At 32.5% G+C, this 27,102-nt stretch overlaps 1 protein-coding gene across 50 annotated transcripts in view; it reads right to left on the bottom strand.

The window, feature by feature from the left end:
* The window catches only part of LOC144963423 (kinesin light chain-like), a 104,243-nt gene that overhangs the window by 39,944 nt on the left and 37,197 nt on the right, over window positions 1–27,102 (bottom strand). For 17 of the 50 annotated variants that reach the window (XM_078897480.1, XM_078897430.1, XM_078897437.1 and 14 more), the window contains exons 3-11: window positions 24,730–24,973; window positions 23,499–23,633; window positions 22,166–22,267; window positions 20,535–20,625; window positions 18,619–18,717; window positions 12,748–12,976; window positions 10,494–10,581; window positions 2,332–2,433; window positions 1,048–1,131 (exon numbers count right to left, since the gene is read on the bottom strand). In XM_078897480.1, coding sequence (XP_078753606.1) covers window positions 1,048–1,131; window positions 2,332–2,433; window positions 10,494–10,581; window positions 12,748–12,976; window positions 18,619–18,717; window positions 20,535–20,625; window positions 22,166–22,267; window positions 23,499–23,633; window positions 24,730–24,973 — 1,174 coding nt within the window. Of the gene's footprint in view, window positions 1–1,047; window positions 1,132–2,331; window positions 2,434–9,938; window positions 10,027–10,493; window positions 10,582–12,747; window positions 12,977–18,618; window positions 18,718–20,534; window positions 20,626–22,165; window positions 22,268–23,498; window positions 23,634–24,729; window positions 24,974–27,102 lie in introns of all 50 variants that reach the window. The other 33 variants (XM_078897446.1, XM_078897456.1, XM_078897466.1 and 30 more) reach the window with 3 other exon arrangements.

Raw genomic sequence — 27,102 nt, 5'->3', positions numbered from 1 at the left:
AAATTATGAAGCCCTTAAACATGATTCTTAAACTATGGATAAATGTTTCATGAATGAAATAAACATGATTTAATAGAAAAGAATATCAAATCAATGTAAATAAGACTTCCAAACATTTCCTTGTAGAGTATTTTTCAATGATTTCTTGTATAATAGTCATCAGTGTAAGTCAATTTCTAATTTTATTTCACAAAACAAGGCCTGGAGCTCATTTGGTCAGTGCTCAGATAAATGAGAGTTCCCATGAAGCTATACAGTATTTTAAACATAAGATTCTCCACAATCCTAACAACAGAAATAAAATAAAACATTCTCCATAAGCCTTTATCAAGAATCAGGTAAATCATTTATTTTCAAAGGTGTAAGAGATTTCTAAAAAAAAATGTTTTGACAAATAATGACACCTAAAATCTAAATTTTAAAAATTGAAAAATAGAACGACATTTTCACCTTGGCACAAGACCATTCTGAGAAGAGAGTTAAAAAACACAACAAACACACAAACAAAATAAACTGCTTGATTACTAATTTACGCTGAAATAAGATTACTCGAAAAATTCAATGACATGTGAAAATTCCTTACAACTTAGAAATTGCGGGCTGAGCCAAAATATGGATGTTTAAAAAAGAAAAAAATCCCATTATGACTAGTCTAATTTAAATTCTTGAATCAGGACTAAAATAACAACAACAAAAATCTTTCTAATAGAATTCAGATTTGTGTCATTTTTCAACCCCTCTCACATAGACTGGTAAAATCAGACAACAAGAGATGAAGTGAATAGAAAAGTGCCAGAAGACTATAGAGAATAAAAAATTTTCGCGGCGGTGATGGGGTTTGAACCTGCGACCTCATACGGTCTCACCGGCCAGTCGGAGTTGTCGTACCAATAAGGTCGCAGGTTCAAACCCCATCACCGCCGCAAAAATTTTTTATTCTCTATTGTCTTCTGGCACTTTTCTATTCACTTCATCTCTTGTTGTTACCAACATAAGTGCCTGCTCTACTCACTTTTCTGAATTAAAATCAGACAGACAATGACATACCTCTTCATATTTCCCTTGGTTCTGACAAAGCAGTGCCAAGTTATTTAACTGTTTGGCCACATCTGGGTGGTCTTTGCCTAGCACCTACAGGGAAAATTGAAACATGAAAACAGGATTACATTTTCTGAATTTTTCCATGACTTGTTGAAAAGAAAACCATTTGTTGTCAAGATATGTATCGTGATAGGATTTTAATGATCAATGATAATGATAGTTCCTATTATAACATCAACTACTACTACAACTACTACTACTACTACTACTACTACAACTACTACTACTATTATTACAACTACTACTAATACTATTATAACTACTACTACTACTACTACTACTACTAATACTATTATAACTACTACTACTACTATTACAACTACTACTAATACTAATACTATTATAACTACTACTACTACTATTATTACAACTACTACTAATACTATTATAACTACTACTACTACTACTATTACAACTACTACTAATACTATTATAACTACTACTACTACTACTATTACAACTCCTACTACCACAATTACAACAACAGCTACTACTACTACTAATACTATTCCAACAACTACTACTATTACTACTATTATTATTATTACAACTATTACGACCATTACAATTTAAATACGAATCAAGAGCTAGAAAAAACCCCCACAAAACTCAAGAAAAACAGCTGAATGAACCAGGTTCGAATCCAAAGGTCACACCTTCTTAGAGGCTTTGACTATCCAGCAGTGAATGGGCAGTCAAATCTTTCAAAAGACAAAAATGGCAGTGCAATTCACGATAGTTTCAGGCTGAAGTGCATTACCCCCCCCCCCTCTCTCTCTCTCTCTCTCTCTCTCTCTCTCTCTCTCTCTCTCTCTCTCTCTCTCTCTCTCTCTGTCTCTCTCTCTCTCTCTCTCTCCGTTCCTTTAAGAAAAATTCACATGGTATGTGCATGAACTAAAGAATACAATTATAGCTGAACATATTTTAATTTATTATTATTATATAGCTTTTATATAGCACAATATCCACTAAATGTGCTCAAAGCGCTTTACAAAGGGTCCCTGACCAACAACAACATAGAACGAGACATGGAACCTATTAGGCGAAAATACAATTTTCTTCCGACAAAGACAATGCTGTTAACGACCAAGTACTCATTTTTACACACTTAGTTCGGTGAGAGAATGTGAGTAAAGAGCCTTTTCCAAGGACTCAAATACGTTGAGCGAGGCTCGAACCCAGGACCTTCCGATCCGAAAGCGAGTGTCATACCATAAGACATCAACATACCTTTTCTCTTATTTCAAGGGCTCGTTTACATAAAGGCTCGGCTTCCTTGTATTTTCCCCTTTTCCCGTAAAGGACTGCCAAGTTGTTGAGGGTAGCTGCAACCTGAATAGATAGAGGGAAAAAAAAAAACATCTTGAAGGTGTAAAAAAAAACCCCCAAAAAACCAACAACAACAAAAAGAACTCACCTGGAAAAAAGTTAAATAAGATGTGAATAATCAAATTATGAATCCTTATTCAGAATCGGGATGAACTATTTTTAGTTAATGTTAATAAAATGTACTTGTGTTCAATTACGTATGATCTTTTCTGTTCAGTTACAAAGAAGTAATCAAAATTAGATACCAATTGGATTATACATCTATTTACGATTTTAAAAATTATTATATTTTCTAATTTAACAAAGGAAACAATAGCAACATAAAAACAATATAAAAAATATTTTTAAAAAGAACATATCACAGTTTTACACACTAACACACACATACATAAACACAACAAAAATGAAATGCGTAAACCCTTTATCTTGAATACGTTTCACTGTAACCAGTCGTTACATCATGTCTTCTTCTAGAAAGCATTAACTGAGATACGACTTGGACTTCAATGACAATATATGTACATTGTAGTTAATGTTGTTACGATTACCAGGATAGTAATGGGAGAAAACTAAATATTGAAAGAAATAAAGCCCTGCCTTCCAATAACAAATTAGACCATAGCTTTGACCAAAAGGTCTGTTACTTAAATTTTAAAAATTTCATTACAAATTCATCGAATCATTGAAAGAGAAACCCATTTAGATAATACATTATCTAACTTAGATTTTTCTCAGAACATTTCACTGCGACAAGTGGATTTCCCAATATAACTTTCCCTTCTAACAATTTTTGTGATCTCTTGTATTTTTATCTCTTCTTTATGTGATATGATTAGAGCAATAAATAGTTTGAAAAGTTAGGTGTCATGGAATTTTTGAGAGCCGATATGGAAATAAAACTGTGTGACTTCAGGCTGATTTTCGATTTTCGTACCAAAAAAAAAAGAAAAAATTAAGATGATTTTAATATAGAGATATTACATTACAAGACAATATATATATATATATATATATATATATATATATATATATATATATATATATATATATATATATATATATATATATATATATATATATATATATATATATATATATATATATATATATATAAATACATATAATAGAAAAATATGAAGAACATAAAAAGGGTTTTGAGGCAAATGCATCACATGCAGAATGAAGAAAAATAATCAAATAAGGCTTCATTGATTTTCAGTGCTAAATTTAGAATGTAGTATGAAATTCTTATATTACCTTCTGACTTATTTTTTTCCTGCCCTGTCATGTTGTATTTTTAAAAAATGAAAATAAGCAGTTTTGCCACAAAACCCCTTTTTTTGCTACAAAACCCCTTAGAATTTATACAAATTACATTTCCACATCATAACTTGCCTAAGAAAACAACATAAAAAAACAAATGAAAAGTTATCCTACATGACACGAAGATTAAGCAAATTCCAGACCTGTCTATTCGGGATTCCAAAATAAATTAGTCCTTTAAATTCTATTCAACAATTGATTATTTTTTAAAAATTGTGTAAATGATTTTCAGAAGATATAAATAACAAGAACAGGAACATTGAGGGATGCTAAATGATTAACAATTGTAATTTGGACTAATCACTTTGTTTTAAAAAAAAAAGTAGAGTATTTTTGTTTTGTTTTGGATAAAATTATGAAATGTTCGTAAGGTAGACAGACAGGTCTGTAATAATTTTCTGTTTAATGCTGAAAAAGGACAAGAGTTCAGCACTAAAGGATCAGAGAAGTAATATTAACACAAATAGGTCATCATCATCTTCTCATCAATACAATGGAATCGTGATAAAGCTGACACCGCAAGACCCAAAAAAGATTGGTTGACTTTATCCATTATCAATGGAACATAGATAAAGAATAACAAATTTGAGACCAACAAGAGGTGTTTGTCACAGTAAAGGTTGTTCACAATTATCTTATTAAATTTTATTTTATTAAGAACTGAATTCATCTCACTCCAGTTATATTTCGGTAGGCTTAGATAAACTTTACCTTGTAATATTAGATCGTCTTTCCTTTTATAGCCTTCCCTCGAATTAATTTCTAATTAGTGAATACTTTTCGTTCTACATTCTGTCACGTAGCCACTTATTATAAAAGCTGATAGGTCTAACATTCGACACTCACTTCTCTCCACAATCTATGCCGGACGGCCAGTCGCTCTATTCCTTATATATACTGGAAGATTTTTATCTTTTGGGACTTTGTAGATATTATATCTACACCATTAAGACGCCGGAGCTTTTAACTTTGATTGTATAATCTTCAAGGATCAAACCCGAGCCCGCTGTCAACAACCCCTTACCAATTGCCTGGAAGTGGAATTTTACGAGCCCGAGCCTGTTATCAGACGAATATATCATCCAAGCCTGTCAACTGCCTGGAAACGTAAACTTACGAACCTGACATATTATCATAAGTTACGTAATATATTCACATCTCTATTTGTAACTGCTACGATCACTGTTTATCTCTTTTAATTAAATTTCATCATTATTTTTATTTCATTGTAAACAAATCGTTAATTGTTTTCATTTATATTTTTTTGTTTGTTTGTTGCTTTAGGTCTCTTCCAACACAATTGAGGTTATATGAGAGACCGCTGAAACAAAAAAACAAGCAATCTAACAAAAATAGTACAAATGTAAATCAAAATCATAACCTAAAGATATCATAAGCTAAATTATAAATAACCAAGAACAAACAGGCAGAAGATTTACAGAAAAAAAAAATATCCCCTGTCAAAAATACAATCACAAACCAAAGAAGCAGGATAGGCTAGTAAAGAGAAGAAGAAACGACATCACTATCGGATCGTACACCCATGCGAACATCATAGGTATATGATTCAAGGGTGATGCTCCCATCCAACCACCCGCTGTTTTCATTTATAGTAACTAGTAAATTCTGGGGCCTCATTCTACATATATCTTTATGCATAGTCGAGTAGCTCTTTACTCACTTGAGACCATGACAGTGTTGACTTTAAGCAGAAGTTGACTTTATGCAGATTCCGCTATACAAATAACACATCATGATTACGTAAATAAATTCATGATAAAAGACTTACACACATATATAAACATATGATCATGAAACACATTCCAAATTTTTCTCTCCACTCCCTTTCTTTTTAAACAAACATTTATTTGGCATATACAGTCCCGAAAGTCAGTATTCAAACATAAAATTCATACATAAAATAAAATATACACATCTATTACACGACATACAGCATATATATGGAATAGAGAGAGGTCAAGGTGACGGAAAATTTAACTTGTAATATCGTCAAGTGTAGGATAACACAGCATTTGTATCATTTGAAAAATATATATATATATATATTTTTTTTTTTGGTGAAAATTAAAAGACAAAGAATTTTTTAATCCAATGGCTTTTAGTCACATGCTTAAAAATGTCATGCCTTATTGCATTCCAAGGTATGGAAAGGGTATAATATAGAAATGGTAGGTTCTACCACTGATATTTATTTTATGAATAAGATGCAAATGTGTTGGGGTACATAAGTAAGATAGTGAAAATTCGAGTAATAAACAAAAAGAAATCAGTTAAAACAAATATAATTTTATTTTTCTAAGTTGACAGCAGATCATGATTCTCAAAAAGCAAAACCGAGTGTTTAAAAATTCTAACACCCTTTATTCTAAAACAAATTTTCAGCCTCTGGTTTATTCCAACAACAAGTCAGAAGTGAGGCCATGAGTCGATAGAAGTGACACTTGAAACAAATGATAGCATTTAATTATGAAAAGTGAAATAAAGAGCTACAAATATAAACAATATTCATATCATGAACAAAAAATGTCTTTTGAGATTTCCTTTTCCTTAACTAAATGAAAAAAGCATTCAGTCTGTCTCTGTCTCCCTCTCTCTCTCTCTCTCTCTCTCTCTCTCTCTCTCTCTCTCTCTCTCTCTCTCTCTCTCTCTCTCTCTCTCTCTCTGTGGTCATTAAAGGGGCACTAAATAACGACGCTGTACTTCTAAATGACAATATGGTATCTTGTGTTCATGTTGTTTAAGTACCTTTTAAAGTTCTACTCATTAATTTTTCAACTGCTTTCAAAACAAAGTATACGATCACACATTAAAAAAAAAAAAAAATCACAACATCCATACAAAACACCTAAGTTCAAAACATTCTGTTTCAAACATGTAAAAGGCAAAACTTTTTTTTAAATCAAAGGGAAAACACTCTTTCTTTGACAATTGCAGTCATGCAACTTAAAACAAAACAATTTATATGCATCAGATCAAAGGTCATCTTTTAAACATAACATCTCTGAGTCTACTTGTTCATTACTTAGGTGATTTTACGAAAATGTCTGTCACTATAATCATTAAAAAAATATATAATAAATTAAGAGTTCAAAACTTATCTTTGGTATCACAAATTTTAATTTTGCATATCGTGCTCAGTTGAGAATGTGACAATGGTTGAGATTTTACTTTCATTAATTTCTTCTTTCTTTCTTTTTTTTTTTTTTTTCAAATTTTATTTCTCGGAAAGTAAATGGCTCTTTAAAATGAAAATGAAAACTGACTCAGGGAGATTAATAATAACACTTATAATGTAAGAGACTAACCAATTTTCTTTTTGAGATGCCTTTATATAAAACGTTACTTTATCATTCAATAGCAAATCACTTTTTAGGTTTCATGAAGCCCTTTATAATGAAAAAATTGATTCAGATTTTTTTTGTTTGTTTTAATTTTGAGTCCACCCATTTCAACTTGCTTGCTTAATTACCATAGATTCAGTGACAAAGAGATGGGGGACTGATTAAATCCAAATTCAAAATTTAATCAATTAATTTAATTTTAAAAAAAGTATTACAATCTAAGAGAAAAAGAAGAGAAAAAAAGGCAAAAACTTATGAGTTTGACAACCCAGACCAAAAGCAATAAAACCAGCAATCACCAAAAAATTCCCTAATGAAAAAAAGTTTATTAATCAGCAACCTCCCCATCCCTGGTGACCATTTCTATGAAATAAAGACTATTGACACCAAATCAAATATGTCTGCCCGTGTCAATAATGTAACTGGATCCTGCAATCTTTGTCTTATATCTATTGGTGCTATTAGAAGGTTTCTTGATGTTAATGCTACTAAACTTTTTGTTGTCTCTTTGATTCTTACCAGCCTTGATTATTGCAATAGCTTGCTCTATGGTTGTGATAATAATGTCATTAATCGATTCCAAAAGATACAGAACAAAGCAGCTCGGTTGGTAACGTTATCTAAAACATTATCTATTACCCCCATTTTGGAGGACCTACACTGGCAACCTGTAAAGTTAAGAATTGAATTTAAAATACTCACCCACTTTTTCAATTGCTTAAACATGGATAAGTTGAGGTATTGTCAGTTTAGCTTTGCTCAGGACAAAGTCATATAAAGACACTAGTTTAAACAGTAAGCAGAGGTGGATTTCAAAATCTGAGAGCAAAAAATGTCACTGATCAGTTTAAATTATACATCATTACTACAACTGTTTTTGTTTTTTTTCTTGCAATTCCATTATCTTTAGATCTCTTGTAACTCTCAAGACAATACACAAAAGACCAAGCTGTATTTCACTCAATAACGTTTCATCGAAGGTGTAGCGACGCTGTGGTCTAGTGGTATGACACTCCATTTGTGATCTTCAGGTCTAGGTTTTGAGTCTCACTGTTAGTGGCGAAAAGTCTTTTTTATTTTTTTATTTTTAAAACAATGAAGTAAAAATCTTCAACAGCTTCAGTGTTTCCTTTTAGGATAAAGATTATGTATTCTTTACTATTTTTTATTACAATTAAAGATTATGTATTCTTTACTATTTTTTATTACAATATCTATTTGAACAATAAGAGAAAGTATTCATTTCCTTTTTCTTTTCTTTTCATTTAATACCATTATTTGTTTTATTTATTAAATTAAATTTAATCCAATCTAATTGCTTCTTAAAATAAGTTCTAGTTTTCATCTATTTATTATTTTCAAATAAAGCTTTAAAAATAAAAATACAAAACATCATTAAAAAAAAAAGTGACAGACATATTCGTTGTCAAACCTGAGTAAACAAATGTACAATATCTATATGATTTAAAAAAGAAAAAAAACATAAAACACCAATCCATTTTCCATAATACAAAACAACTTTTTAAAATTTGGTTGCAAGAAATACATACCATTTAAGATAAAAGTTATACTATTTTGGATCTTGATTTTGTTTCAGAAATTACGAAGTACGATTGTGAATGTTATTTTAATGATTTTTTATAAAGGACAAAAGAATACAACGAATTACTCCATTTCTGTAAAATCAATTTAAATACAACTTAACTTAGCTGTTATACATTATGCATTTCAATAATAACTTCTGAATGAATTATTTCCTTCATATCATTATCAAATCAATACTAGATATCAGCTTTATCTGTTTTTATATACCCGCCATTTTCTTTTGAAAATTGTTATATCGCCTCTGAATGTTTATAAATAAGATACATTAAAAATTAAAATGGAGTTCATTTTTATTAAATCTACATTTTCTTGCTACATCTATATATCATATCATATATCTGCATTATACAAAATATAATATACATCTTTATGTATTAATCTTAATTTTATAGTTGCACTTTTATTTTATTTTCATTTACTATATTGCTTTGTAAAATTATGTAAAAACATCTTATAAAGCTATCTATTTATTCTGATGATTCACATTTGTAAAATCAATATCATTTATCGTTTATCTATTAAAATCTAATGACAAAAGAAGGAAGACAATGTGCTTGAATGAAACCAAATACAATTCTAAACATTAAAAAATATGACAACAAAAAAGCCACATGATTCCATAACAAATAAAAACATCATATTGAATAAACAACAAAAAAACAAAGAAAATGAATGATGCAATGAATGAAAGGATTGTACAGAAAGATATAATGTGCTATTACAACATATCTAAGGCCACAATGGGGTTAAATAAAAAAAAAATTGTAATCATAAACTCCACTGCCTGTTTTATTGAAAGTAAGATGATGTTTTGGGCCAAAACTGACGATGCAGTGCAGAATGCACATGTAACAGGCAATTTAAAGACTATAAGTATATGTTGAACTTTGATTAATCAATGTGGATATGTCTTTTTTAATAGCACAAGGCGTGACAAGGAAAGTTATTTTCTTATAATTCTGTAAAAGAATACGATCAAGTGATTTGAGTAAAATGCACAGATCCTCTATCAGTGTTGAAAGATGACAAACAAGCATGGTGATAACATAAAACTGAATGCATGCAAGCGATGATGTAAGTAAGACAATCAACATCAACCAGCCTAAAACAGCCACATCCACGAGTAGTCAAATTATTACAAAGCGGATGGATGCAAGACCAAGAATTAGAATGAATGAGGAGGGGAGGCAGTCATATCAAGAATGGAAAACAACTCACAGCCGGATGGTCGGGACCGAGAGTTTTCTCTCGGATGCTGAGGGCATCGTTAAGAAGATTTGTGGCTTCCTTGTATTTGCCTTGATCCCTGATGAATGGAATCGCACCAACCATAAAAACATTACGCACGGTCAAAGCAGATCAGATAGTACTAAATAAATTACGATAAAAAGTGTCAGAAAAAAAAAGGTTTGTTGTCATCATTGTCAAAATCCATCTCTTTAAAAGGCTTGGAAGTTCGATGTCGGCTTGATCTTGGATGTGTCGTCAATTCTCTGGATACAGAATTGAAGTTGGCTGAAAAGCTATTGTTGATTAATTCAAGTAGCCATGAAAATGAAAATGTTTTTTTTATAAAACACACAAATTGTACCAAGAGGTACAGTCAAAGCATATTACTCAATGCTAATTGTCCCCCCTTCCCTCCACACGAACAGGACATCACTCAAACTGTGAACAGAAACAAAGACAAGACAGCACAATTTTGTTGTTAGTTGCCTGCCATCCTGTGGAAATGATCAAAAGGAATAAAGCAATCACTACTAGGACACTCACAGCAGGATGACTCATGCCCAAAGTCTTTTCCCTAATAATAAGAGCATCGTGGAGGAGGTTACCCGCTTCTTTGAACTTGCCCTGATCTCTGGAAACACACACATGCAAGAAAATTGATGACTCTCATAGTTATAGTTCTAATTGTATGACAAATTTATCATCATGGTCTTTATCTATCCTTTAATTATCTTTTTTAAAAAGAAAATTAAACTTGAATATTTGGCGTAATAGCTATTTAGCATAACATATCTTTACCCGCTTCTTTGAACTCGCCCCAACCTCTACACATGCAGGAAAATTGATGACTCTGAAGGTAATAAAAATACTGGCATAATTTAATTTTTTTTTTTTCATTTGTTCTAATTGTATGGCAAATTTATTATGGCTATTGTTATTATTATTATCTTTAATAACTACATGTGTATATTTGGTTTAATAGATATTTAACATAACACAGATTAATCACAATAATTTGATTGCATTTTTCTATATTACAGGGCACGGGATCAAATTCAGTTTGTTCATATTGTGAACAATGTGTTACTATTACATCACTAAGACAGCTGGACAACATTTGGTGACATTTCAATGGTAAATGAATATACTAGTCTATCTGGTAAAATTGAATTGTCTTGCCACTTTACTTACTGAAATGCCTGTTTTAAGATACCCAAACACACGACTACACGCTTCTACATTACTTCTTGACAATGTCAATGAATACATTGGAATATATGATTTATTTAAGATGTATATTTATATAGGTTTGTCTGTTTATCTTTAAAATGTTAGAAACCCAGGAGCCATTTCGATGAGCTTTCCATGAGATGTGGGTAAAAATAATTGATTACTCATGTTCGTATAATTCTTATCAATTATAGGAGAAGAATTAAAGAAGCTGATATACAGAGAAGTGGTAAGACCTGGAATGAGATTAAAAAGTTAGCTCAGGATAGAGAAGGATGGAAACTGTTTGTCTGTGGCCTATACCCTGACCCAGGGTGAAAAAGGCAATGATGATGATGATGATGATAGGAGAGTTGGCATGCAAGATGAAAGGTTGAATATTTATACCAGCAGCTTATCAGTGGCCATGTCTTGACTTTCTTACAAGTAGCATCACCGGCATGGATCAAATTCATGCTACCAAGGTGCGAGTGATTATATTGAAATGATGACTAACGGCTCAATCGTAAAATTTCGTCTAACCAGCCAGCTGTAAGACATCGTGAAACTCACTGACCATGATGCCAATCATAGAATATATGCGGCTTTGAGGTCTTGTACAATGCTCAGCTGCTGACATGAGGGTCCCTGGTTCAGGTCCCGCTGTTGATGGTGCAAAGCGAGTCCTTGGAAAAGACTCTTTTCTCACATTTTCTCACCATGCTCAAAATTAAAATCTGGCCAGAAACAACAATATCTTTATCATGTCTTGTTTATATAAGAGAGGACACCTTGTAAAACATCTCAAGCACATTTAGCGCATATTGCGCTGTATAAAATATCATATTAAAAAATAATTTGAACATTTCTCCATTTCAAAGATAACTAATAATTCAATTTAAAAAAAAAAAAAGAAAAAAGAAAGAAAAAGTAGAAACATGTAACGCCTTGCTTGTCGAATTCCAGCCATTTACAATCCGATCTATCATAATCATCAAAACAATGAAGCATAAATCAGGGATGCCCATTACTAAAAAAATTTTTTAAGCCTGAAAATTTTTCTCATAAAGAGCTTATGTATGAAAATATTTCGTAACACATTTCTCTTCATCAAATGGTACTACCCATAAATTTGCTGAAACAGAAGCTTCAAATATGCAAATAGTAAGGATAACATGAATATAAAGTCGTAGAAAAGAATACATGTACATCATATACATCCCATCTAAACTGTTGTCTTTAAACAACCAATGCATTCATCTTTTAAAAATCAACTCACCAATAATGAACAAAGTCAGCTGGACAATTTCAAAAACTCAAGTTTTCCGGCTTCAGCCAGACAAAGGGCATCCCTGATATATAGACATATATAGGAGATGACTATCGAATGATGACCAGTCAATTCTTGCCACATGCTCCACAGATCTGGGCATTCTCTTCACCTGTAATCAATCCTAATCTCTTTGCATGTGAAGTGAGTGCCCTTCCAACTAAGCTATCATGTTCCCCATACAATGCAGAAAAACGCTTAATCATTGGGAAACGTTTGTCATCAAGAGAAAGCTTTTAACATCAGAAAAAGTCTTACCTGTATACAAGGGCCAAAATGTTGAGCATGGTGGCCACATCGGGGTGGTCATGACCCGATGTCTTCTCTAAATCTTCCAGGGCCTGCTTGCATAGAGGCACGGCCACCTCATAGCGGCCTTGAGAGGCGTATTGGATGACGAGATTGTGGAGGGTACGCAAACGGGCTGGGATTTCATATCCACCACTGGCAGCGTGGGCCATTGCACTTGACTGAGATGGGGAAAGCACTGGATGGACAAAATAGAAGAAAATGGCACAAGCAATTAATTTATATCGCTAATTCAGCTTATTATACTTGATCTGCAAACGTGAAACGGAGTTTCAAATATGATTTTAGCTCAACTAAGGTATAAATTGGCAAGTAGTTCCACCTTGGTTGGAGTCCAAGATTGATAATTCTCTAATTCTAATTTTGTGAGGGAATTCAAAAATCTTTGTTCAGCTTTCAAAATATGAAATTGCATTTGGCACTGAGCTTCAAGAATGACAAAACATAAGATTCCTTGAAGAAAAAGTTAAAATTTCTAAAGAAAGAAAAAATGTATCAGTCTATCGTGCAATTTTTCAATATATACTTTTATCAAGTAAAAAAAAATATATGTAAGGTAGTGTAGGTTAATCTAGAAACCCATCCATTAACCCACTATTTTCTTTTATTTTCCGCTGAAATTTGAGATTAAAACAATGTGCATTGTAACACATATTTAATCTCCAACAAATGTGTATATAATGGTTTCATTAGTATGAGCAGTGTGACTGATTGTGCTTGTGCAATAACTTGAACACTGACAACATATCATTCACTGAGAGGTTGGTTCCTTACTACCTTTTAAAATGTGCAAAATCAATTAAAAGCCCACTGAGAGCGAGACAATGCCTTTTCTTTCTTCCAGCCATATAGAATTTACAAGCAGAGATTTGCACAATCATTTCCAACCACCACTAGTATTTACAACTTGATTTTTAATTTGATTTATTTCTTAAATCTGAATTAAGAAAATGCCATAAATCTTGACTAAAAACGAACCTTAAGCTAAGTGGATATTCAAGAGAAGATAAAGAGAAAAAAAAACAACAAAAACAATACGAACAAAACATAACAACATCAACAAAAAAGGTAACAATAGTAGTAATGAATATAGTAATATATCAACACATAATAGTGTCATCCTCAGACGACAGAGGTCTGTAAATCTTATAAAAATAAGTACAAACTTAAGTCAAAATATTACTGTACACTCATAGTAAAGGAATTCAAATAACAATTCTGAAAATGAAAATAAACTAAATTCAATTCCTAATTTAGCTGTAGACTTTGCAAATTAAAAATTAATTAAGTGAAAATCTATCAATCTAATTTGCTTCAATTTCATTAATGGGACAAGACATATGTCATGAGGGTATACTTAATGGGAATTTGTACAAAGCAAAGGGTAATGTGAGACTAATGAATTGAAGGAACTCATTCATATCGGTAATGAGAGACTAATGAATTGAAGGAACTCATTCATATCGGTAACGAGAGACTAATGAATTGAAGGAACTCATTCATATCTAATCATATCAAATTCCCCAGTTACATACGTAATCATTTACCATTAATCATTATAAGGAAAGCAGTTTCAATTTTAATTTAATTAAGTCCACATTTCATTACATATGAGACTGTCTAGCTTCATCAACAAATAGAATATATATATGTATGTATATAAATGATTTAAATTAAATGCTGTTCTTTATCAAACCACAATTGCTTTTGTAAAATATAATTTCGTATAATAACGTATAAAAACAAAATTTAATAAACGATATTAAAATGTAATACAATACAAAACAAAAAACCAACAAAAAAAAACCCCTCATGCTTCTCCTGAAATTAATTGCAAAGGTTAAGGATGCTTGGAAAAGACTGGAGACTATTAGGGGTGAATATTTTTGTCCTTTTCCCAATTCATTTTATCTTTAAAAATTCAGCATTATTTAAAAAAAACATCTGGTGCTTCTCAACACACTTTCATTTTTGATCGTCTTAAAGGATGAGGCACGAGAAGTGCCAAAGAATTGAGAGCCAATTATCAAATGAGTAAAGAAGATTCACACAGAGAAATAATGGCTGAAATATTATTTGTTTTCTATTGTTTCTACTACATGCAATTGACCCACTGTTTTCAAACGGTAAATAATGGGAGGAACTAGGGACTGGAAATTGAATTTCCAACCACAAATATGAAACTCTGGGTTAATCTATCTTCGTTACATTGAAATGAATACGAAATTCTACATTGAAACTTTTTTTTAAAAAATCAAAGTTCAGATATCTTAACATTTTAATCTAAATCCACTTTATGGAGCTCGATTCACCCCAACATAATACCATTTTGAGGTGATGGGTTACAAATAAGCCATGATCTATTGATTTATTCTATTTTACGTTACGGTTAATTCAAAGTATTAGATGGAGCGATCCATCCCGTCTTGTCAATCCCTTCATTTTCACGAGCCAATAATTCAGCTTTCTCACAGAAATGGCAACTATAATTTCACAAAGGTAGCAAGTGAAAAATGTTTTCTTTGAAAGTTATTATTTCTAGCTCTTTATCATAATATTCATTTTCAAAATGTTTATGAAATCTATATCCAAATCTTTACCTATTACAGTTTATCATCAAATAAACATTAAAAAAACAAAAAAAACAAAACAAACTAAGACATCAAATTTGATTTTTTTAAAAGATAAAAGCGAATTTTAAAAAACAATTAAATAATAATAATACTAGTATAATAATAATAATAATAATAATAATAATAATAATAATAATAATAATAATAATAATAATAATAATAATAATAATAATAATAATAATAATTTAAGACACTTATAGAGGGAAAAAATGTAAAAGATGACTTCAGCTTTAACAATAAAATCTATTTCTTAATGAGACAATAAACCTAAAATAGAAAAGTGTAAAATGCTCTTGAATCACAGACACATTCATGAATATTCCTGGAGAAATTTGGGATAAGAATAAATACTAAGGGGGGTGGGGAAGGAGAACGGGAGGGAAAAAAGGAAGACAAAAAAACAAAACAAAAACAGGTGGGGATAAAGAGACAAAAGGCAAGTGTCAATTCATAATAAGTTAAGATTCAATATCTTTTTATCAAAACTCAAAACATCAATAATTCGATTCACGGACACTCACTTATTCGTAGCCATTCAGTCTTCATCACAAACATACTAATTATGCCTATTATATCACAAATCTATTTAATATATGTGACCACTGCCTCAAACAGGTATTAATGTCGGGATGATTTAGAAGTGAAACATTGATTTCATATCTTTTAAATATGACAATTGGGTTAATCTTATATGTTGCACTGAAGTCAACAGACATACTTTTTTTAAATTACAAAAATAAAAGTTCTACATTTGTGGTCACCTCAAATTCACTTATTTTTTCTCTCACCTAGTTAAACCCTGATGTACAAACATATCGAGACGATTAGCCAGATATAATCATAAACTGACAACTTTGAAATCCATCTAATGCTAACACATTTACTCTTTTGTTCAAATTTAAGGCACCTGACATAGTTTCTCCATTACTTTCAATCAAGTAAATCTTTTTAAAAAATTGTTATCACTTGCATCAATCCAAATTGGCATGCAAAGAATAAATTGAAACAATATTTGGTATGGAGTCGGGCACAGAGTCAACTAGAGCATAGGAAAGAATAAATCGGAATGCCCTTTGCCCTGGACGACGGTCCATACCAAATTTCTCTTGCTGTTTAAATATTCCAATCCAGTTAAAAATCCTCCATAATTCAATTCGTAGTACAACTTCCAATTATTTAAAATACCCATCACCAATCTTTGAAAATAATATTATTAGTAACTTGATGTTCATGCAGAATTTTATAACAATACAAGCAGCTTTATTTTAGAATCTTGCAATCAAGCTTTTTGTTGGCAACCAATAGAGGAGGGAGTTGCAATTATCAAGCTCCTTCAGCCGATTAAGACTCTATGGAAAGAGTTGAACTATTGACTTCTTACGCTTACTCCGAGAAGCTGATATACAGTAAAAATGTAAAAGCTTTAAAGAGCAGCTAACGTCTTTTAAATTACTACTTATCCTCCTATGTCGGTCGATCAAATAGCTTGTAAATTGATAATTCAACAGAATTTTCAGCTTGTCTCATGAACACTAACCACTTAAAAGTTTCTACATTAGATGTTCGAGAAATTGTTATCAATATTATTTTGATCAAACATCAGCATGTTAGTATTTCAAACAAACAACCAAACCCAATAACCCAAATCAAACAGTAACAAAATGAAATGCTGTTATTGTTACTGTAAACTTGAAAAAAATTAAAATAATAAACTAAATAAAAAAGAACAAATGAGAGATGTTCATCAAGTACAGAATTGAAGTGGAAGAAAAATAGAAGAAAAGAGAGAAGGTGGAGGGTTTTTGAAAGATGATGGAACTAATGGAATGGGGAAATGTGACCAGTCATCTCAAATTGGTGTTATGTCGGGGTAATCCTAATGCTTTTTTAAATTGAATTTGAAGCCAAACTCATAGCATTAAAGTTCAAATAAATGTAAATAAATAAAAAGTAAGGTTCATTTAAATTTCCCTATTATCAGATTCAACCAACTCAATTTTTTTCATTGAGTCCATTCCGACATAATACCAAATTGACACAGTGAATCACAAATAAGGAATTGTTTTAGGATGGGGATTCAAAATGCTTTTGACACTCGTTTTCATTATAATTCTAGAAATAACCAATAAAAATTACGACTCAGACTTGTATCCTAACTGTGCGGCTTGTTGTTTGTTTTTGTTATTTTAAGTTTTTAGAGGTAAAATCTATTTACATTAGTGACTTATCACCTGAACAGGGTATTATGTAGGAGTGATTTAGATATTAAAAATGGAATTTATAGTCAAAAGTTAAGGTTAAGTTTATTTGCCTTATTGCGGAGAATAAACATAGCCTCTTGCATTTAAAAAAAAATAAATTGCCTTTTGCGGAGAATAAACATAGCCTCTTGCATTAAAAAAAAAAAAAAACTATAATATTCTCCATTAATTCAAATTTAAATGAAGTTTTGGGCATAGGATTCGCTCAGACATAATGCCAGATTAAGGCTACGAGTCATAGTTAACACTTAAATAAACCCTTAAAAAATACAGTTTGCATTGTCCATTCCTATTACCACTTGAGAATTTTTTTCAAATGTATTTTTATTGCTGATTTATATATCTGGCATTGCATCCATATACATTGCTTGTCAGATCATAATCTTTTATCAATGCCTGTGATTCATTTTTCAACAAGTTCGTTACCAATGGAAGAAGCATTACTTAGAGAGTACAATTTTTATTTCAATTTCTCGGAAAACTAAAAGGCAGGTATCTGTCTGGCTGTTGTTACCGAAGAATATACAAAATAACAATAATTATTGTACATCAGCCTCAATAATTATATATCAATTTCCGTTCACATTTTAACATTATTCATTGCTAAATCAATTTTCACTTTCCTTTTTTTTATTGTTATTATTTTTTTTCAATGTCCAAGACCATAAACGTTTAGAGAAATGGATCCAATGAAATTTGTTTTAAAACGCAAAACAGCCGAAGGGGGTAGGGCGAGGGGGGAATTTCAAATGGTGAGTGGATAGAGGGTTAGATCAAATTATTTTAGAAAAAAAATATGATTAATAGAAATGAAAGTGTGTGTGAGAGAGAGATAGAGATAGAGAGAGAGAGAGAGAGAGAGAGAGAGAGAGAGAGAGAGAGAGAGAGAGAGAGAGAGAGAGAGAGAGAAATATACTCATTCATACTAGCTGGGATGTCATAGTCTCCATGTTCTGCGGAAATCACCCCAGCAGAAGCCATGACCCCAGGGGTCAAGGTCTGGTCGTGTCTGGGGTGACCGACTGCTAGAAAATAGTTACAGGAAAGCACAAAAGAAAAACAAACAATAAAACCAATATAAGGGGGTAATAAAAAAAAAATGTACAAAATAAAATAGTAAATAAATGAAGAGGAAAGAAAACAGAGCAGACTGTTATTGAACAAACAAGGGTAAAAAAAAAACTATTCAAGCTATTAGTCATCTAGAATTGAATGAAAAACCATAAAAAAATAAATGCAAGACGACAGTTTGAAAAAATTAATAATAATTTTTTTTAAAAATCTACTGTATTCTGTTGAGAAATGAATCGAAATTCCATACCAAAACACTGATATCTGATTTGTTAATATAGATAGTATGAAGTTGACGTCACTCAGGTCTTTGTTAATGTATTTTTGCCATCCACGTTTATGAGTAATTCTCCCTAAACTGTATTAACCAGACTATAAAAGTTCATGGTTACACAAGAGTTTTGTGTGTTGGTCGGTTATACTTCCGGATGGCAATGTTGTGATCTTCTGAGCCAAGCGCATACTATCTATAGCTTAATTTTGGGAAACAAACTTGATTTATAACAATGAGCGGAAGGGTAGAATGTAAACTTAGCGGTATCTTTATATGAAATTCCAAATTGCAAAACTTTAATCTCTTTATGAGAAACTAATGAAGATAAATTTTTCTCTCAAGACAAAAAAAATAAAATAAAAAAAAATAAAAAAGGCAACTAAAGAGGGTATTCATTGAGAGAGAGAATTGTATGCCTAGACACAGCTATCAAACTGTTACAGATGAGAGAGAGAATTGTATGCCTAGACACAGCTATCAAACTATTACAGATCGCACAAGCTTGTATTTCCCCAATTTTCAAACAATTCCTGGAACTAGAATTTATTTCACAAACAGTTTACAATAAATTTGAAGATATTTTTTTTTTTTGAATTAGATCAGAGTTTAAGATATGTTTTCCTGTCATAATATAAAAGACGATTAAGGTGGTAGAAAAGTGAAATAAGAAAAAAAAGAATACTAGAAAGAACACTACAAACTATTAATTTTAATGACAACACACTAACATTTCAGTTATGATTTCAGCATACACAAATAAAATCTTTTTCAAAACAAGGGGGTGCTTTGAGTGTGAAAAATAAATGCTGATAAACAGACTAACATCTTATTTTTTCAAACTAGTTCTTCGAGTGTAGGAAAAACAAACGACAAATGACCTTCCAACAATGAAATAAAATTTCTTTAAAAATCATCGTTTCGCCTATTACTGGTCTGGGTTATAACTGCAGACATCAATTTTCTTTACTCACTCAACCCTAACACGGACTATATCCGTAGTTTACCCGGGTTACTTTTACCCCATGCTTATTTATTACATTGTTTCTGAGACAAATTATAGGCGTAGTATCAAAGCTAATGTTTTTAGTTTTTACATGTTAATGATAGTTGAATAAAACTATCAATGTACATGCTCATTTTTAATACGTTTTTCCCAATTTTGAAAAGTAGCAAAAATCTCTAGGATTGAGTGAGTTAATGAGAGCAGATGTGACTAATTTAATCTTTGTTCAAAACAATTAAAGATTTCATTTGGAACAATTCCTACCTATTCTATACATGCTGAGGACAGATAGATCTAAATGGAGGGCTTTACTGCAAAAGCATCTCTCATGTCTCCTCTATGACCACCTCCATCAGGAGAATCAGTCTTTTGAGTTTGAGAGTTCTACCCAAAATTAATACGTGCTGCCCTTTGTCATGGCTCTACGTTTATCAGCATTTATTCAAAGTGAAATACAAACAAGTGATTGCCAAGTATTAGCAGCAGCAATTTACCTTCAGGGGAAGTGGAGTCGTCCTCAACTTCTGGGAAACCGAGGTCGTCTAATTGTGAGGATGGAGCCTCTGATTCTTTCTCTTCTGCAGGCTGTAATAAAACAAGAAGTTACATTTTATACACATGTACTAAATATTGCATCTGCATAGCACTTTACATGCGTATAACAATGCTCAGAGCAACACGAGTTTCTTCTGCTCTAATGGACAATGTCTTTTCAACATTTAAGACAATACATGTCATTCTTTCAGTCCAGAAACAGTATTTTTGGATATAGACAAAATTGTGTGACCTTAACCCTCTCCTTACCACCTGAAGCAAAATCGTCTCATTTGTTACGACACAATATAAATTATCTAAATTCAGATTTATTTTGTACATCACAAATTTTGAAGAATGATCTTTGTTTGATTAATAAGAACATAAAGTTGTTTTGTAGAGAGATTGTTTGAATTTTTTTAAAAATGTTTTCTGCTGGGTAAGCCTGCCATTTTGGGAGAATACTGAAAAGAATTGGTAAGGAGAGAGTTAAAGGGGAATTTAAAATTTTACATCTGTCTCAAATAAGACAGGAAATAGCAATGACCAATCAAATTCAACATGACAGGAATTTGAACAAATTCTACAGCCCATTCAAGGAAACAAGTGAATATTGGCAATAATCATTTTCTTTTTTAAAATAAAAATGTTATTCCCGCTTATATTTCTTTGTTTTATTTGTATTTTGTAAGTGCCCAAAACTTATTTTGTGTTTCGCATCTATTTTCAGCCCTTCTGCTTCAACACAGGGGATAAAATCAAATTATACTTCCAAAAATACATATCATTATTCGGTAACACCTTATTTGTCATTCTAACCCAAACGTTGACAGCTGATATTGGATCTAAAACACAACGCCACTGACAAAAACCAAATGAATGTGCAACAGCTGGCGGCCAACTAAGGTTGAAATTCCACTGAGACATATAGTAAAAGGATCCTTTTGCTATTACTTATTTGTCATTCTAACATCAACATTTACATTTGATAAACACAAATTCACTGACAAAACCAAATGGATGTGCATGTGGAACAGATGGTAGCCACTAGGGCATGAATAACGATGATAACATCACCTAAGTCGCGGTAAGAGTATTTGTATATTTGACCACTGAAATAGATCCATATTATTTATTGCTATTACGACACTTTGGCCAAAATACTGGGCTATTTGTCTCATTGTTTTTTGGGGTTTTTTTCTCAAATCATATGAGCCAGGCATGCCGACATACATTTTTTAAAATTCAGAAAATCTCAATCAGAGCAAAAGAATAATCTAATTTTCTAAACGACAAAATTTCTCCCTTTTGTACATTACAGGTAACTTAAACAACACAGATTGTAAAATTTGGTTCCATACTACCTGTTGAAGGAATAAATAAAACATTGTGAAATGTAAAGGGTATCGCAAAAGAAATGATAATAAATGTTCTATTGAAAAATGTTTATTTCAGAGAAAAAAAAAATAATTAAGGGTTTTAGGAGTAGGAGGAAAACAATTAATTTAAAACAAATGAAAATTGAAAAAAAATAAAATAATAATAATAAGGCGGAGAGAAAAACGAACAAAACAAATTGATTTAAACATACCGCAGAGTTGTTATTATCAGAACCATCAATTTTTTTCATTTCATTCATAAACTCCAAATGCTTCTTCTCCTCCTCAAGAGTGGCAACTTTCAGTTCACTTCTCTGTAAGATGACAAAGAATCAATAAAATGAATTGGTTTGTCAGAATATATAGATAGTTCGAAGATAACATCACTCAGGTCTTTGTTATTGTTTTTTGCCATCGAGTTTATGAGTAATGCTCACTGAACTGTATTAACCTGACTATAAACGTTCATGGATACACACAGTTTTGTGTGTTGGTCCGTTATACTTCCGGATGGCAATGTTATGAGCTTCTTAGCCAAGCGCATACTATCTATAAAATGAATAAATATGAAAATGAAAAAGCACACAAAACATACCAGATTTCTTTTCTAACAATAAATATCAACCACTTGACAACCAAGTTTGTGTCCATGATCGAAACCAAGCAATATTCTTGGCCAAATGTTTTTGTTTCATTGTAAAATTGTATAGAGGAAAAAAACTAAAAAGGTCAATCTTCATCTATATTTTGCATCATTACAAATTTATAATATGGTTCCAAATGCAAATCCAGGTTTATAAGTGCAAAAGAGGGTGCCCATTGCTGAAAATCTTATAACAATTTATTCATACATAACAAGTTCCTCCCACTTTAGTTTAGTTATTCGTTCATCTTGCTGTTGTATATGTAAAAAATGCATTGCTGATGTAGTCCGGAATATTTTTATCTTAGGCTTTACTTTCATGTTTATTCACACAAAACAAGTTCCTCCCACTTTAGTTTAGCTATTCATTCATCTTGCTGTTGTATATGTAAAAAATGCATTGCTGATGTAGTCCGGAATATTTTTATCTTAGGCTTTACTTTCATGTTTATTCACACAAAACAAGTTCCTCCCACTTTAGTTTAGCTATTCATTCATCTTGCTGTTGTATATGTAAAAAATGCATTGCTGATGTAGTCCGGAATATTTTTATCTTAGGCTTTACTTTCATGTTTATTCACACAAAACAAGTTCCTCCCACTTTAGTTTAGTTATTCGTTCATCTTGCTGTTGTATATGTAAAAAATGCATTGCTGATTTTAGTTTAGGATTTACTTTCGACTGTTTTGTGAAATGGTGGATGTATTCATGCATTTTCTCTGGGTCGCCGAAGCATCAAGAGCTGTCGTCAGATAGCATGGTTCTGTCTTGCGACAATTTGTGGCAAATTTTGCAAATATGCTCTGACTATTCTCAAAAGGTATCTATGTCGTTTTATCTTCTATGGGTTTGTTATCAAGCTGACCACAATCAGACAGAGGAGAGGACAAAATAATTATTACCTGTAGTTTCTCCTGAGTGGTGGCAATCTCGTCTCTAAGCCAGGCATTTTCTTGACATAATCTCCGCACCTGCGCTTTCATCTTCTGTTTTTCAGCTTCAATTTTTTGTAAGTAATTTGAGAGGTCCATCATCACCTGAATATACATACAAGTATTAAATTTAACGTAAGTATCAAATTACGACACGAGGTCAAAGTATGACTTTCATTTTCATACTGGATGTTTTTATGTGGTTTTTAGAGAACTCTTTTGTATCAGAGCAATGTCTTTTTTTTTTAATGTTATAAAAAGCTGAAATTGATTACAAAGAATGCACATTATCATAAGAAAAACACAATCCATCAACTAAATTTAGGTTCCCTTCATCAAAAGGGGTCAGATATTTTTTGTATTAAGGTTATTTTTCATCATACACATATCTATAAAATTGGAAACCTATGTTCTTGGGGTAGAGCATCAATGAAAAATCATCACATTACGCTGTTTATAAAAAAACAAAAAACTATCAGGATTGATTCCACCATCCAGAGAAAAATGTGTTCTCCTCCTTCTCCTCCTCCTCATCATGATTCTAATCTCTATTACTGGCATTGGTCACCACATGACTGATTTATGTCCACTACAAAATGCAAAATCAATTATGCTATAAAATATATAAATTATGATATAATTTTGCATTGGACTCTTAAAGAAATGATTATTTGTCAATATCCTCACATGAAAGCTGATCAAACAAAATATTAAGTCCAATATTCCCAAACGATATTTTTCCGGGACGCCAATTCAGGAGGCAAAGATTTACTGAATTTTTATGCAAACACGCAGACCAACCCCTTTCTAAGTGCTGAACGCCAGTAAAAAGACATTACTTACTTCCTTTTTTCCATTTAGCAGGTGATTCAAAAAATATGCTGAGGGTCTATAACATACTGAATTCCGTAAATATACTTACTTACTTACTTACTTACTTATCCGAACCAGCGACCACCTGAGCTCTAGCCCTTCGGTCTTGTGCCATGACGTAGAAGTTAGATGTCTTTTGTAGTTGTTCCAGGTGACTATAAAGTGTGTTACTGATGCTTGGATTTGGTCCGTAAATATACAGAATATTGGCAACCTTGATTTTTGATTCTGCATCAGCTTTGACGAGAAAATATTTTTTTTTACTACAATACCTCACTATAAAGGAAGAATCCTTCAGAGAAAAAGTAAAAAGTTTTCCAACACATACCTGTCCCTCTCCCAATCCAAGCTCAATAATTTCTAGAGACTTCTGTAAGATGCTGGTCTTCTCTTCCATGAGGTTGGTATCCCCATTCTCCCTCTTCAGAGCCTTCACCGTGGACAAGAGCTGGTTCAGGATCTGTTGGTAGTCATTCTTGAGGGTGTCCAGGCCTTGAATCACTGTGCGTGTGTTGCTGACTATCTCATCCTGGTTCAAGGCAGTCATTTTGCCTATCTCCTCTATCTTTTTCCTGTTGGAAGAAAAGAAATAAAATAAACAGGGTTATAAAAAGCTGAGGAATGAATTGGTCTTCCACGATCTATTCCGACCTTGGAGATAAAGATAAAGGGAGTAAATCTGACTCATGAATGAACAACACAAAACAAACGACGTTTCGGCCTTTGGCCTTTTTCAAGTAAACACAAAATACATATATATTTTCTGACCTTGCACAATATTTTGCAAATTATTTGTGTTGAAATGATGGAATGGTTCACATTGACATCGGATTAGGGAGCAAATAGGGGTGGATGGGAGGTTCCCCGATAGTTTAGTTGGTAGTTGGTAGAGCACTTGTTTAAGGAGATGGATCCCATGAAAAGTAAAATTCTGACCCCCTGTCCACCCAGCAGTGAGTGGGTAGTGGGTCTAGTGTTAGATCTGGTGGAAAGTACTTTGCGATAGACGAACATCCTATCCAAAGGGTATCAAGCTATACTATCCTCCCTTTCATGCTAAAGAAATGGGGATAAACTTCAGCTCCATGGGCCTAATGGCTCTGAAGGACCAACTAGTAGGGAGCAAAATTTCCCTAGTCCTGAGGGATTGTCACCCATTGAACAACTTTAAAAGTCAAATCAGCATGTAAGAAAATGAACAGCGTACTCAGAAATTTGACAATTAGACAGATTCAGGGGCAGGTCTGACATACTCTACTCATTTGCAGGTCTGATAACCCCAATTATTATGGGCTCATTGTTGTAAAGGAAATACTCCTCGAACCAACGCAAAATGATGCCCTTTACAACAATGATAAATCAAGCCTATAATTGCATTCGGTTATCAGACAAGCAAAGATGTACAAATAAGGTAGGTCACGTGATAATAGTTGCAGGTCTGTTGCATTGGGGGGGGGGGGGGGGGACACTCCAATTTAAATTTAACACAAAACTTAAGAATCACAACTTTGGCATAATATATTATACTGATGGATTCTCTCACCCCCCCCCCCCCCCACACACACACACACACACACACCACCCCCAACTTCCATCGCGCCTTCAGACTAAATTGACGATCGATACGGTATTTGATACAAAAGTATTCTATGATTTTTCTTTTAATGTCAATGTGCAACAAAAGAGTCTTACAGTATAATAAAATACATTGGGCAGAGGTCATAGGTCAGAGTGGCCACCCACCTATATGATGTCATTTGTCAGTGTGCAGTAAAAGAATCTTATGGTTTTTGACAAAAAATGCATTGGGACAGAGGTCATGGGTCACAGCGGGCCACCCACCGATGTGACTCATCCAGGTGAAATAAGTCCCAAGGGACAGATGGACTGGCTGAACCCGGCTCGGTACCCCCTTCAGGGTAATCGTACAAGGGGATTGACAAGGCGTGGACATGACGTGACATGACGTGACATGAAAACATTGGAGTAAATACGTACGACGACGACCACATTGAGTAGAAGACATTATCACTACAATTGATGCTTTTGTGGCAAGTTGCTATGCAAATACTTAGACCTTACACAAAACACCACTGACCAACGGTGACGACCCCTGAATGTCCCTGGAAATTGATTTTAGACTAACGATTATAAACAAGGAATACAGAGAGATTAGAAAGCAGTTTCATATTTGCCATAATAATCAACCAATTGATTGTGGGCAATCAAAGGAAGAAGTAGACATGACGTCCAGTATTGGAGCTTACACGACCGCAATTTGAATTGATGCGATGATGTTATGCATTTAGGTTAAAACATCCGCCAGTCTGGTTAAACGGTCCCAACCATTATCATCTAGAGATGTTAACGGTCCCAACACACAAAACTGTGTGAAGTGTAACCTTAAACGTTTATAATCTGATTGACATAATTTAATGAGAACGTATCATCCAAATGGCCGAGTGACGTCAACTCCGTTCCTTCTATGGACATCGAATATAAAATGAATGAACATGACGTCACTTTGCTCTTTGCATTCGTTTTTAGACAACCAGTTGCGTGAGTAATTCTCACTAAAGCCCCTAAACAGACTGTAAACGTTATAGGTTACAGATGGTTTTGTGTGTTAGTCCGATTCGTTTGTTTTTGTTTTTATGTGTTTAACGGCACTTTCGACACTATTTAGGTCATTTAAATCTAG

Source organism: Berghia stephanieae, chromosome 1 (assembly GCF_034508935.2).
Source record: "Berghia stephanieae isolate SIO BIC M18660-M18661 chromosome 1, UCSD_Bste_1.3, whole genome shotgun sequence".
NCBI classification, from domain to species: domain Eukaryota; kingdom Metazoa; phylum Mollusca; class Gastropoda; order Nudibranchia; family Aeolidiidae; genus Berghia; species Berghia stephanieae.
This window is presented reverse-complemented; position numbering and strand designations above follow the sequence as displayed.